Below are 15,532 nucleotides of genomic sequence, written 5' to 3' on the forward strand. Positions count from 1 at the left end.
TCTGTAACTTTTACAAATAGCTGTTTATACACTATGTTCTTTCCTCAGCAAGTACATTAATAGAATCTTGCCACTTTGGATTTTTTTTTTCTGATTGATATTTACAAAGAGTAGGCCTGGTAGAAAATAAGGGTCAATTCAGTTCAGCAAACACAACGCAACACAGATAAACTCGACACAACATACTGTATACTGTGTGCATACGGTATACTGAGTTCAATCTTAGCAATGAACAAAGATAGAAACAGACATACATTTTATTTATTAATAATAGGTTCAAACAACACTGGACCCTATTGACTCCCCCCCGACCACGACACACACATATCTTCATTTTTGTTCGATAGAAGACAAAAGAAAGTCATACTTCTTTGGAACAACATGTGTGTGAGTAAAAAAAGCCGAAGCCAAGACGATTCAGAAAGAAATTTTAAAGCTTAAAAAGGAAACACTGTCCTTCCAAACAAACATTGTCCCCCTTTTTATATATTTATATTGGATTGTATTCAGAGTGTCCCAGGTTCCCGTCAGCCTTCCTACAGCCAGTCAAACAAAAATTTGGTTTAGGCTGGGTGAGGGGTCCCTGTATCCACATAGGACATGGCACAATGTGAACAGCTCCTGTGTGTCGTATAGCCATTTAGCGTCTGGCAAGAATGTTGCACCCCAAAGTCTTCTGTTTGTTTAAGTATGTAGACTAGACTGTAATATTTTGGAGGACAAACTCTGTAACTTTTACAAATAGCTGTTTATACACTATGTTCTTTCCTCAGCAAGTACATTAATAGAATCTTGCCACTTTGGATTTTTTTTTTCTGATTGATATTTACAAAGAGTAGGCCTGGTAGAAAATAAGGGTCAATTCAGTTCAGCAAACACAACGCAACACAGATAAACTCGACACAACATACTGTATACTGTGTGCATACGGTATACTGAGTTCAATCTTAGCAATGAACAAAGATAGAAACAGACATACATTTTATTTATTAATAATAATAATAATAATAATAATAATAATAACAGATTGAGGTTTTATTTCTTCATTTAAAAAAATTGGATTATCAACCAGTTTTTAGAAATCAGAACAGTGTCAGTCACAGCCAATCTGAACACATTTTATGGCAAGTCTCCAAGGTTAGCAAAAAAATAATAATAATACTGTTACAGTATGGTACTCAGAGAAAGAGACCAAAGTCAGTTTTTTTAATGGAATTAAATGGAGGAGAGGCTTCACTACACTTATTAAAGTGCTTTCATAGCTTATTTAATGAATCGGCTAACCTTCAACATGTTTTCCATTAAACATTCATTTTGGATTTATCTATTTTTAGAGTTTACATGGAAATTTCTTTTTATAAAAGAAGTCACAAAAAATGTTGTGATTCAGATTACAGCTCATTCTCATTAATTTCTATGGTATCTGTAAACAGTGATTGACTGTTGCATAAGGCTGTAAGGTGATTGGTTATCAAGACACATGTGACCATTACGCGTTCTCCAATGGTACATACACAGACCCTGGTATCGCCAAATAATAAGACCATCTTTGGTACTGCTATGTGAGCTGAATTTTGGACCAATGAGATTTAATTGTGGGTGGGGCTATGAGAAAAGATGACAAAAACCCCTCACCTTTTTCAAACACATAGTAGTGTCACCCATTTAATCTGAAAAATAACAATTTGGTTTTACAACTGAATCACTGAAAGGCTCAGTGAGGAAAATATATTGAAGGGCTTGTGTGGGAGGGGATGAATACATCAATCTACCAAACAGCAGTAAAATAACACCTCGCACAAGAAGTTCAATATAAAGTGCTTAGCAAATACAACGTGGCAAAGAGAGCACAGCAAAAAAGATGAGAATAAACGAGTAACAGCAACAGAAATAACAGAAGCCTAAACACAGTCTCCATCTGTCAACACCACCCGGGGTTTCAGTAATGCCCAGGACATTTTCCAAACTCAGCTGTCACCATCAGCATGCCCATGTCCAATGCCATTGTCAAAAATAACAAACAGAAGTGTGTTGAACAAGACGAGCACGAGTATGTGATTTCTTGGGATTCTGTTGTCAGATTTCAGGAACTGCATGTTATCACAGCCTACCTGCTGACTTTTGTTTAGGTTTTTTTTATGTATTATTTTACCGTAAAAGTAATTTGCCTGGCTTGTTTGTATGCATATGTTGTTCTGGGTTAGATTATTCCAAGATCACAGCAAGTCAAGCTTAAGCAACAGTTCAAAGGACCCATTTCAGAATACATCACCCACTGAGATGGACACAACAAGGTTTGGCTACGGTGTTGTGCCCAATTCTGACCCCTGCCAGATTATTACCCCCCTATATTGGTCGGTTTAGGATTAGGTGTGGGGGAGGGGTTAGGATTTCAACGAGAGGGGTAATAATTTGGCAGGGGGTCGAAATTGGGCACAACAACGGTACATCGTCGTGTATTTGAATATGCTTGATATATTCGAGCGAAAGGATGTCTTTAAGTAACTTCTCATCCAGGAACCCCCTCTGTAAAGTTATTAAAGTGAGCATCTACACTGTAAATAATGATTACTGAAGAAAGTTTAACAAGAAGATACTGTTTCAGATAATAAAATCTCATGTTTAATTCAATGTGTTAATTTCCTCTTTTTTTAGCGTAGAAACACTGAAAAAGCCTCCGATTATGGACAAGGATTGCACAGATTCTCCTTTATGATCCCAGAAGGAGAGATCTGTTGAATATGGAAACCAAATCAAAAAAATATTACAATAAAATACAAACAGGCTCTGCTCCCTACGCAGACACCACTTTGATATCCTTACATAACTGGCTCCCAAAACAACACTTTAGCTGTTAGTATTCTATGTGGGATTGTCTGATTCACACTCATTTTGTGCTTGTGAAGAAAAAATGCTTGATGCTTGATGCTTTTGGACAGGAAACGTTGCTGGATTCTGTTGATCTGATGTGAGCTGTAAACTGCAGACTGATGGGTTGTCAATACATACACTCATAGTCAATACATTTAGTCACACACCATTTTTAGACACTTTGAACAAACACATGTTCATTCGTGAAATGTGTTTTTGAGCACATGTTTCTTATTAGGGGGTTATGAATTGTGCAGTGCAGATTATTTTATGCAAATGTTTTTTCGATAAACACTGAGATCATGACATGTGAAAACAAATATACTTATAGTATGTCTATTATCATGTACACATTTAGCTTACATGGATACCAAAGAGCTGTGGCATCTCTGTCCAGCCAAGTATTATGTGTTCATAACCTACAGCTTAATTAATCGTTCAAATACTGCTTTCAAACAATAGTAACACCATGGAGCACCTGCATCTGATATCCCATAGTGCTGGACATCAATGAAAGACCAAAACATTATTTGAGGCAGTGCTGTCCTCTAGTGTAAGAAAAAGGTAAATGCATTGGGTGCAGCTTATTATTATTATTATTATCATTATAAACATAATTATAATCATTGTTGAAATGAAATGGATATAGAATATATTCAAAGTTTAATGATCAGTGTTTTTATTCAAATCTTTAATTAACTTATTGTTAACAGCTGTGAGATTTTTTACAAAGCAGATACAATTGGTTTTGAAAGATATATAAGATAAAATATGCTAACTTCAAAGGGCTGTAATATACTATAAATGAACAATTATTCTACATAATCCAGAATACTTTCCAGAAAGTTATACCTTTTCATATAGGGCTGTAGCAAGCGGGAATCATTCTAGGGTTCAACAGGTCCCACAACCATTTTATTTGATTTATTTTCGTTTAGTTTATATTTTACAAATCATCAAATAATAAACGCCCAAATATGAGTAAAAAAACAATAACAAAAATATGTATAAATATGTATAAATCTTAATTTTATGGTCCTGGAGAATATATAGTCAGGAGGCCCAGAATACTAGCTACAACCTAGCAAAAGATTTTGCACTCTGAGTCTGAATACATAGAAATGTATCATTTTCTAAGGTATATGTAATATAAAATGTTTTTAGATTCAATATGTGGCAGTATCTCCATTCAAAACCAAATTCTGTTTCCGAATTTCATTCTGTAAGATCATTCTGTACTGTGAGAACCAAACATTTTATGAAACACACTTCAATACATATTTTTCTCATTGTGTAAAATTCAATGAGTAATATGTGTTTTACCCTGTTATATTTTACTCGCTGTTCTGTAGATAGATGCACGTATGATGGCACTGATGAATATGAACGCTGTGATGCTGGGAGTGTGTCCGCTCTAACAGCCGGTGCAGGCCACATTGGCGCAGATCTCACAGGGGTCTATAGGACTGATGATTTTCACTGTTGACAGAGCATTAAAAAGGTCAGTCTTTAATGTCTAATGACCCTGTATTATGTTTGCTTATAATAACGCGACTTATCCAATTTGAAAACTTTTGGAGTGCTCTCACATTCAGCAAATAAAACAGACTAGTGTTTATAAGATGGCAATAAATTATATGGCCCATTACAGAGAGGGGCCATGTTTACAAAGAGAGATATCTATCTGCCTCCCTAAAGTACAGTTTTACTGCTTAGAGGTTGCACTTTCAAAGCTCATGACACCTAATGGAGTTCTTTTAAATATCAACTTGGCACTTGTTTCTCCTTAGAAGACATAAAAATGTACACACAAGAAACAATTTGCTGCCACACAGTAAGATTATAGAGCTAGCATGACTAGCATAATATCTCAAATGATTTGATTATGAACCTATTTGATGAGAAATGTTTGAGTTCATTTTGACATCACTGACATTTAATCTACACTACCATTCAAAATATTAGTAGGGTCATTAAGATTTATTTCAAATAAATTAATTGTGTTCAGCAAGGATGCATTAAATTGATCAAAAGTAACAAAAATACTATTTCAAATAAATTATGTTCATTTGAACTTTCTATTCATCAAAAAATTCTGGGGAAAAAAGCACCCAATCAGCATTTGTAATGATTTCTGAAGGATCATGTGACACTGAAGACTGGAGTAATAATGCTGAAAATTCAGCTTTGCCAGAAATAAATTACATTTGAAAAAAAAATCATAAAAATAGAAACATTTATTTTCACTTGTAGGCTAATAATAATTTATAATATTAATGTTTTAGTATATTTTTTTTTAACTAAATGATCACTAGTAAAAATTACAAAAGCAGAGTGGGACGAAGAAATGCATGATGCATCAAGACTAGAGAAATATTATCAGCTGTCAGTTTTTTGATCAGGCCCACTGCCAGAGCCGTAAAGGGCAGCTGCAGTATCGCAGTCAAGGTGATTACACCCTCTGCTGCTGTCTAACTGCCACTGGTGGAGAAAGGAAATGAGTGCCTGGGAGACTAACAGGAAAATAAGACTGCCCATTAATGCAGCCTTATGACACAGCTGGGAAAAGAATGGCAGTACAACTGTGTTCGGTTTAAAGATTTGTATGTGTGTGTCATACATGCCTATGACAAATCTTGTTGACTGTTGCACTGACCAGAGGAACACACTTCCATTCTTTCACTGCCACACGTTTAATGCTGTCCTTCTGAAAGACAAAAATAAGCATTCTAGTGTTTGGTTCAGAACTTAATATCTGAGAAAACCACTTATTATTTTTGAGGGGGCACGAGGGGTTGGGAGGCCTCGTCATGCTTGTCACGTGCAGTGTTGGGCTAGTCACTCAAAGAATGTAATATATTACTCATTACTAGTTACTCATTTCAGAAGTAATATTGTTACTTTACTTATTAATTTCGGGCAACAGTAATTAGTTACACTACTAGTTACATTACTTTTTCTTCACGCCCAACTTCTGTGAGAGATACAGAGAAGTAACTGTGAATTTTATTTGGAAGATACAGAGAAGTAACTGTGAATTTTATGTGGAAGATACAGAGAAGTAACAGTGTATCTTCCACATAAAATTCTAGTGACTGATATTGACATTCAAGTAGAAGTGTTGTATTAATCTCATTAATAGTCATGTGTAGCTTGGAGCTAATTGTAATTTCTCTGTTACCCATATACGATTACATTTCATGATGTATTTTATCAAATCACATAAGTTTGTAAGAAAATTTAATTGTCCAAAAAGATGTTTAATTATAGTAATATAATGTACCACATCCATGCTGATCAGAGGGGTGTGGGTGGGATGTAATGCCAGAGTAAAGTAAAGCCACAATTTACACAACAGTGTTCAGATCATCTTTTTTCCTGACAAAATCAATATAATGCAATATTTCTATCTGCTGAATGTAATCTTTTCCATATTCCAAGCTTGCCTGCTGCACTGGGGACATCACATGGATGTGCGAGTCGTGAAAATTATGAAAATAAATCTAGGAATTATTTGATTGTTGAATATAAAATCAGTGAGGTTGAGGCATCAAAAGTAACTATAACTAAGCTGTTTTATGGATGGTAACTGTAATATTATTACTGAAATCTTATTAGTATAGTTACACTACTAGTTACTGCAAAAAGTAATATTATTACAGTAACTATGTTGCTAGTTACTAGTTACTGTCCAACACTGGTCACGTGACTGGTCAAATAACAGCCACGATAGCGCTGTATAACTGATGTAGGTTTAGGTTTTATATATTTTTTTCCTATTTTATGAAATATTCCCAAACATGTTAACTATGTCATGAAATATTTTGATTCTCAAATATGTGTAAGTAAATGCATTTTGCACCTTTATAGATCTTGTTAGTTGTTCTATAACGAGCAATGGGCAAAGTAGCCTAAAGTTAGTGGTGTAATCTATTAACTAGCAAAAAAATAAAATAAAAAAATGTCATGTCAAAAAATATCTTTAATACGATTGACGTTGTCTTTTAACGTGAATTTAGCAAATACTTTGTAAGTTACTAATTATAACACTTTCATTGTACAGAAAAAGAGCAAGAACATTTACATATCAAAGAACATAATTGACTTCAGTCTAGTCAGATTTCAAGCACTCTCTAAAACTCCCATTATAATAAATGAAGCTGTCTACACTGTGAAATAAATATCTTGCTTACATCGTACGCACATCTGCACTTTTGTTGTTTCTGATATGAGAGAGAGAGAGAGAGAGCAGAATTTAGTCGGAGAGCGCACAGTGAACAAAACACCGCGTTTCAGCGATGACTCATCTGAACGCCTTTGATTGGTCATTGCATTCATAAGCTCAACAGAATCGTGTGTGATTGTTTTTAATGCGCAGTACTGTAAAAATAACTATTTTCTATATAATATATTTTAAAATATAATTTATTCCTGTGACGGCAACGCTAAATTTACAGCATCATTACTCCAGTCTTCAGTGTCACATGATCCTTCAGAAATCATTATATATGCTGCTTTGCTGCTCAAGAAACATTTCTTATTATTATTCATGTTAAAAACAGTTGTGTGGCTTAATATTTTTGTGTAAAACTGTGATACATTTTTTTCAGGATTCTTTGACGAATGCAGTTCAAAAGAACAGCATTTATTAAAAAAAAAATCTTTTGAAACATGTCTTTACTGTCACATTTGATCAATTTAATGCACCATTGTTGAATAAAACAATAATAAAAAAAGTTTGAACGGTAGTATATATATATATATATATATATATATTGGATTATATTAAAGTTTCAAGCCACTATCTCAAATGTCTATATTTATCAATGACTTTACAGCACACAAACCCAGATGCTGGATGACTTCGCCAGCATCATGTTTTCCGCACAGCACTCTGAACTCTCCTGGCAGGTCAGGGTCGGCACATAGGGATGCTGCATCGCCGTAGGTCTGTCACGGGTTTGTACTCGTGTCAGTCTCCATAAGCTTTCTCAGGGTCTTCACTGCCTCCAGGGAGAAACTGTACCCACTGTCCTATAAAACAGACATCCAATAAGAAGCTAAGATGTGAATTATTATTCCACACCGCAAAGGCATTTTTCCCACATGAGTCTGCCATAAACTAGTCCTAAAAGGAGAGATTTTTTTTACTACACAATTAAACTGAAAGATATTTGGATACAGACCACCTAAGATGATTACCTTGCAGATAGCCAGGGTCTCTTTTAAAGGGAGGTACTGAGAGTGAAGAGCATTAGCCACCATTTACATTGATTGATATTGAAAGTCTGAATCTGAATTATACAGTACACCGAACCAAAATCCAGCCATTCATAAATAGTTAAAAAGAGCAACATCAAATAATTTTCCTTCAATGTCAAGTTCAATTGATATCCACAGAGAAATCTTCTAAATGTATGCTGAACATTGAAAAAATAATATTGATCTTGTCTTAGTCATCTTATTTATACGCTAAGATAAATCTAACAAATCTTTCAAGAATGCATCTGGGTCTTTTCCAACCAAAACATGCAATATGAGTGTTCACGTGTGAGATCTATGAGGCTTGCTTCTGTCTGAATATGAGGAGATGTCACGATGACCTGCTTGTTCTCGCATGCTTAGGAAGAACAGGATACCATCTTGAATTTTGGGTTAGACACTACATGAGGAATGAGACATACCAAGTGTTTATCACGCTTTCTTAGCTATTAGTATTAGGGAGACAACCATTGGAAAACAATGGGCCAAAGGGTATAAAAGTAGAGAAGCATGCTCACTTATTTTTGTCACACATATAGCGGAGCTCACTGCTGTATTGTCAGACCTTCTTGCAAGAATAAATATTTAAAAGACTTGATTTAAGAAGAAAAATTCTACAATATGTGCTTTATAAGTACTAATAAACAGCCAATATGCTATACAATGCATGCTAATAAACAACTTATAGTGAGAACTGGTCCCTAACCCAAAGTGTTACCATAAATTCCAGTCATAATTGTCTAAAAAAGAAATTTTCTTTATGCAAAATAGAATTTTGTCAGATTTTTGTCAGATTCACCTGTTCACACACAATGTGAATATTATGAAGGATATGACAATGTAAAAACTGAAAAAGGATTCTTTGACGTTTTAAATAAACCAAAGATTATTGGAGTATGTTTTACAAAAAAATATTATTTCAACTTTGTTTAATTCAGTGTGTTACTTGTCATTTCTTTGTAAAATAACCAGCCATTTCTGAGTGAAAATTGTTTCTTCAATTTTTTTTTCAGCGCAGTATTGTGTCAGTATTTTGTCACAATTTGAAAGTTGCCCTAATGTTATCTGTTATATACACTCTTAAAAATAAAGGTGTTTCACGATTCCATAGAAGAACCTTTTTGTCTAAATGGTTCCATAAAGAACCTTTAACATCTGAAGAACCTTTCAGTTTCACAAAAGGTTCTTTGTGGCGAAAGACGGTTCTTCAGATTATAAAAAGGTAAGAAAGAGATGGTTCTTTAAAGAACCTTTGACTGAATGGTTCTTTGTGGAACCAAAAATGGTTCTTCTATGGCATCGCTTGAAGAACCTTTTGAAGCACCTTTATTTTTAAGAGTGTAGAAGGAAAATCCAGATTTAGTTATTATAAATGAAGGTTCAATATATACTCCCACAAGACACCTATATGTATCAAATACAGAAATGCTTTGAGATTGCAGTTCCACAATCAAGCTAGTAATATCTTTCCCCAAATAAACTCCCAATTCAATCCAGCCTCACAAAGTGAGAGCGGTTTGTGAGAACAAGTCAGAGGCCAATTCTGACTTACCGTAACCTGCACACATTGTGAGATTTGAAAGAAGCTGTGGTCAGGAGGAGGACGATTATCAGCGCTCTCATTTTCAACCTCAGATGGACAGTCTCAGAAGAGTGGCTCTGCATGGACAGAGATTGCATTGAGTCAATTCAGATGTACATCAGGTCAAGCTATATACAGTGTGATTATTGAGTTACTAAGTAACCTATTAAGACCTGGTGGTCGAATACAGCCTGTCGTTTACGTTTCGACCTCCTCTTTGATAACTAAAGAGGATGTACGTGTTTTCTCTATATAAATCATATGCAGGCCTGTCAGTAAGTGACAAACAGTGGACCAGGTAATCTCATAAATCCATCCGTTACGATGACATACAGGACATAGATGTCAGCTGGCTGGCTTGCAAACTGGGATTTAGGAATTAGATTGTACACAAGGCCATCTCTCTATAAATTGCAGGGCTGTCAGGGTTTAATAGTAATGCTTGTGCAAATTGATATCAGTTCGGTAGCAAGTCTGAATCAGTGTCCTGATTTTTTATCGAGAAATAAACAGTGTTGAAGAAGCTACTTTGAAATTGTAGTGTGTTAAAAACATGCTTTTCATAACTTAAAATAGAAGTAGTGAGAAGTACTGAGCTAGAAGAGGTAGTGAGAAGAAGTAGTGAGCAATAGCTACTAACAAATAACCAAACAAATAGTCGAATTTGGTGCTATTGAAAATTGTATTTTAATTGCAATCAGAGCAGTATTTAGCTGGGACAAAAATGAACTCATTTAGGGTAACAACATTAAACAACATTTGAACAGATCAATTTACACTAGATACCAATTAAACTGAAAAAAATGAAATTTATATATAACAGTGATTAATAGCAGATTTTAGAAAAATATTATCGTTTGTAATTGATATTAGAATTATTAATAAATATTTATTCTAAAGTTATTGTAATAATTATAAAATAAATAATTAATTAATTACCTCTGCTTGCTTGTGTATAAAACGCAGGAGATAGAAAAAAGAAACAAGTACTGAATTCAGAACCATGTACTAGCATATGATTGTTACCATATTGAATTCAAATATTGAAGTAACGAGAAAAGCAATATTTGTCTCGCATGACACGCTGTCATAAAATGGTGGCGTTCTTACAATAAAAAACCCGTCTCGAGACTCTGTGGGTTTTTTATTTTTTCATTCGGGGCTATACACACAGAACATGTTTTTGCTTTGAAAAAATGGGCAGTGCAATTTGTTTTTTAAAAGTCAAACTTGTTTTAAATTCATGCTGCGTTCTTACAATGCGCAAGACACTGCAAAAGATGTGAGCGCAAACAGACAAACGCATCCGTCTAGCACAGGGTTGTCACACTCAATTCCTGGAGGGCCGGAGCCCTGCAAAGTGTAGATTCAACCCTAATTAAACACACCTGATCCAACTAATCAAGTCCTTCAGACTTATTTGAAAGCTACATGGTATGTGTCTTGGAGCAGGATTTGAACAAAACTCTGGTGGGTTCTGGCCCTCAGATGTGGCCCTCAAATGACGCACTATACACTATGCACTTGTACACTATGTACTTATGCACTATGTACTCAACCGTGTAGTTTTATAAGGTTATTTTGTCATTCATTATCAGAGTCTGATAGCCCCTCCCCTTCGTAATTAAAGCTGTCCAACATTTCACACTTCATTTTTCCCCCTGCTTAATTGAGTGCATCATCCAGGTATTTAAAGTGCAGTTTTTCTTTTTGAAATTTTCAGTGTGAACACACTACTTGCACTATTTATACTACAAAACTGCATAGGATAGTACATAAGTATGCAAATTGGGATGCACCTATAGAAAAACAATGGAAAAGTAGTGCATTGGCCTCCATCACTGCATTCATTGATCAGGCGTAACCTAATATTCTTTGTCGTCCGTAGCAACATCTAGTTTACTTGCCAAAACTGAACATAATGTAACGCCCAAAGCGACTCGACGCAGTGTCTCGTTCCCTCTGGGAACCATGGTTACATACGTAACCTAGAGACGAACTTCCAGTCAGTGCTGCATGCTATGCATACATTTAAGCATTTAAGACAATAAAGACTTATGATTAAAATAAATTATTTTAATCATACTGTGTTTGCAGTAATAAGTATGTTTGAGAAATGAGCTTACAGACACAATAGAATCTGACTCTACATTTCTACTGTACATCCAGCAATGTAATGGCTGCTGAAAATTTAGGAATAAATTACATTTTAAAATATATTTAAAACTGTTAATAATAGTTTTTTTAACTGTAGTTTATTTTTCAAATAAATGCAGCCTTGCTGAGCATAAGAGACTTTAAAAAAACATTTAAAAAACCCAAACATCCAAGATGCAAGATGCTTCAGATAACACTCATATGTCTTCTTCTTTTGAAGATTTCAATACTGTCAACTAAAAATCAAAAAGAACCATTTATTCAAGGCTGGTTGGTCTCCCTAATGACCAAAACCTTCAAAGCGAAAGAAATGGTGTACTCTCCATTCTGTTGTTCACCATCTCACTGAAGCTTTCAAAACAGGTAAATTACAGTTCCATCAGCGGCCTGCTTATTTTTTTCTAGAGCTTACAAGCAAACGCAGAACAGTACGCAAAAAGAACATTGTACCTAATCAATTTTTACTCAAAGCACAAGGCAGCAATCAAGGTGGCTGTTTTATATACAAATGTTGTGCTCCAAAAAGGTTTGGATTCTCATCTGGACAACAAATGATCAGGAATATGTTATGTTGGGGTGATGTACTGATGTGCTGCCTATATGCAAACAGCAGAACAGTTTCACCATACACACATACTGTTCAGACTCACACAAAAATGCACATTCATGCCTGAAAGATTTCATTTCGAGTAGGTAATGAAAAAAAATTTATATTTAAATGAGCAGTCAAGTAGTTTCCTGAAGACATATATCAGTAAATACAGTCTTCCCACTTAATATTCCTGTCACTCAACATTCAATAAATCTTTTATGAATAACAGCCCACCGAAACTCATTAAGAACTCATGGTGTATGTTGCTTTCAAATTGACTGAATATAAACATCAGTTAATCGGCTCCCCCTATGTCAATCAAAAAAGTATGACATGAAATGGTTTGCACGCAGACAACCTGACAATCTTCATTCATTACAAATGAAGTAACTGCCTAATTTTGGCTGTAAAATTGAATAACATTTTTGCGACATCAATCAATTTCTTTCAACAATAAATATAATACACGATGCACAGAGAACAGATTTGAGGCATTTTTTTTATTGAACACTGAGGCATTACCACGCATAGCAAAACTGAGAAATAGAAAAATAAAAAAGACACTTCTTTCTTAAATAAATGAAATATGTGCTGTAACAAAACAAAACATGGGAAAGAAAAGAGGGGAAGGAAGTTTAAGTAACAGTTCATAAACAGTGTTCTGCCATTCAGGCAACATTCGCAATGTTCGCACGGTCAATTGTGAGAACCTATGGCAGTAAATGAAAATATGTGGATTTTATTAAGTGAAGGTGATGATGATCAAGCGAGGGGATGATGGAAGGAATTAGCAACCGGTACAAGCCGCAAAAGCACATATTTCACAGATGTCCACAGGCACAGATGCTGAAACAGACATAACAGTATCTCAGGTTAGATTGGGATTTATCAAGCAACAAAATGTAATTTATTAATAGTACATTGTGTACAATTATTGAACATGAATTTAAAAGTAAACCAGGACTATTACCTAGCCTAGCAAAGGACATAGTTGCTCCTCTCTGCATGCACAGAGGCACAAACTCCTGTGGCAGCGTTGGATTGGAACATACAGAAAAGTAGCTTGTCTTGGTCAACCGAGGGTTTTGTGTTTGTGGCTGGTCGATTAATTGCTGGAGAACTTTTACCGAGTCCAGTGAAAAGGAAAAATCGCCTTCCTACAGGAGGGAAATTGTAGAAATAAATAGATGAGTTCAATTCTGAATGCAATGATCGAACAATGCATCAGCACTGACCGCTGGACTTAAACTTAATAACCTTTGGATGAATGATTCTTTATAAATAGCTCAAACGACTCATGCCTTTATTGAATACACCTTTGAGCCACAAATGCAACAATATACACGTTTCAGAATGAAGTCAGATGCAAATTGATGCAATTCTGAGGAGATTACATCCATAAATCATGGAATAGAGTGTTCATAAGGTTAATTTAAACTAGTAAGAGGTTTTTTAATTTCAGAGACGCAGTAATGATAGCAATAAAAGCTTGAGCTTACCTGGACTTGCACAGCCTCAGAGACCAGGCAAAGAGCCACACCGAGGAAAGCGACAGACAAAATGGTTTTCATGCTGGCTGGTTCTTCTCGAGAAGGGTTTAGTTGTAGTATGTTTTTCGGTTGTTGTCACCGCAATCTCTGCCTTTTTCCTCTTTCATTCTCCTCTTATATAGGACGTGGTCGGACCAACAACCTATCAGAACCTGTCATTGTTACTTTGATGTTAATGAATAAAGAGGATAAATTTTACAATGTCGTAAAACAGAATTCATAAATCCTACGTGATCTCATCTGTAGTTGTGACATGCACTTTTATGGATCTTTTAGTTAGGTTTGCCTAGTGGCCTGTTCTTCAGTCTCTAGTTAGGGTTAATTAATAACCACCCAATGAGCACACAATAGTGTCTTTGTGCTGAGAGCAGGTTAAAACTAATGAGAATACCAATGCAAGCAAATATCAAAACAAAGCTACACCTTACATTTAGTTATTAGGTATTTTTTCCCCCGATCAAAGGCTATGACTAAATGTTTAGTCTTTGTCTGTAGCACACGTTTTGCAAATATTACACTAATGATCTGATATGTCTGCTGTAAGAAACTTATATTCCTCTGTGGATGTTTGAAAACAGACTTTCTCTGGACCCTAAGTGAGTGATGTATAAAATATGTGTACATATGTAAAGATATACAAATATAAAGAATGTCATAAGATTGCTTACAAACATTTAGTCTAGGGCACTGGTTCACATCTAGTGGGTCATTACACAAAAATGTTCTGAAAAGGTCATGGACAGCAAAGAAAAAATAAAATGTAACTAACTATACAGTCGTGCATATCAATCTAATGCTGGTGTATTTTGGTGCAAATATGTCAGTTGTCAACATGGTTAAGGCTTAATGCTCAAAGAAATACAATATTTGGCTCAGTTTTTGTTCCACGTGTTAGGCTGATAAATTACAATTTTGCGGTTGTTTGCATTTCAAATTGTCAAATTTTCCCATTTAGCTTGTATGATAAATGGCAATGTTTGATTTAAAAAATGGTTTATTTTTTAACAAATATTTTACATGATTTTCAAATAGTTTTATTCAGATACATATTTGAATTATAAAAAATATGTATTTTATTCAGCAAAGATTAATTAAACTGATCTGATCAAAAGCGACAGTTAAGTATTTTACATTGTTACAAAGCATTTCTATGTATCACAGTTGCCACAAAAATATCTAACTTTCTTTTAAACATTATCAATGAGAAACTGAGCATATCAGAATGATTAGAAGGATCATGTGACACTGAAGGCTGAAATATCAATTACAGAAATAAATTACAATAAATGAAAATACATTAAAATAAAAAGTTATTTTAAATTGCAATAATATTTTACATTATTGCTGTTTTTAATGTATTTTTAATCAAATAAATGCAGCCCTGGTTAGCATAAGAGGCTTATTTCAGTAGTAATTTGTGCTGTTTTGGGTCACCACATGTTCAATGTTAAGTTTGGGCCTTGCCATGAAACTAGTTGAGACCCACTGGTGAAGTACAACAAAGTGGATCTGGTTCTT

General features: G+C 34.8%; 1 protein-coding gene across 2 annotated transcripts; it reads right to left on the reverse strand.

Moving 5' to 3' along the window:
* Positions 1-4,285: 4,285 nt before the first annotated feature.
* Positions 4,286-14,187, reverse strand: LOC107556375 (guanylin-like). 2 transcript variants are annotated; one of them, XM_016239482.1, is made up of 3 exons: positions 13,964-14,187; positions 13,435-13,621; positions 4,286-4,350 (listed from the first exon to the last, which is right to left on the reverse strand). In XM_016239482.1, the coding sequence occupies exons 1-3, from the start codon at positions 14,033-14,035 to the stop codon at positions 4,286-4,288; spliced, it is 324 nt and encodes a 107-aa protein (XP_016094968.1). In that variant the 5' UTR covers positions 14,036-14,187. The 2 variants fall into 2 exon arrangements, with proteins under 2 accessions (XP_016094968.1, XP_016094959.1); XM_016239473.1 differs by lacking the exon at positions 4,286-4,350 and adding an exon at positions 13,034-13,310 and having other exon boundaries at positions 13,964-14,175.
* Positions 14,188-15,532: the final 1,345 nt, after the last annotated feature.

The sequence above is a fragment of the Sinocyclocheilus grahami genome, unplaced genomic scaffold (assembly GCF_001515645.1).
Source record: "Sinocyclocheilus grahami isolate Dianchi unplaced genomic scaffold, SAMN03320097.WGS_v1.1 scaffold20.1, whole genome shotgun sequence".
Classification (NCBI taxonomy): domain Eukaryota; kingdom Metazoa; phylum Chordata; class Actinopteri; order Cypriniformes; family Cyprinidae; genus Sinocyclocheilus; species Sinocyclocheilus grahami.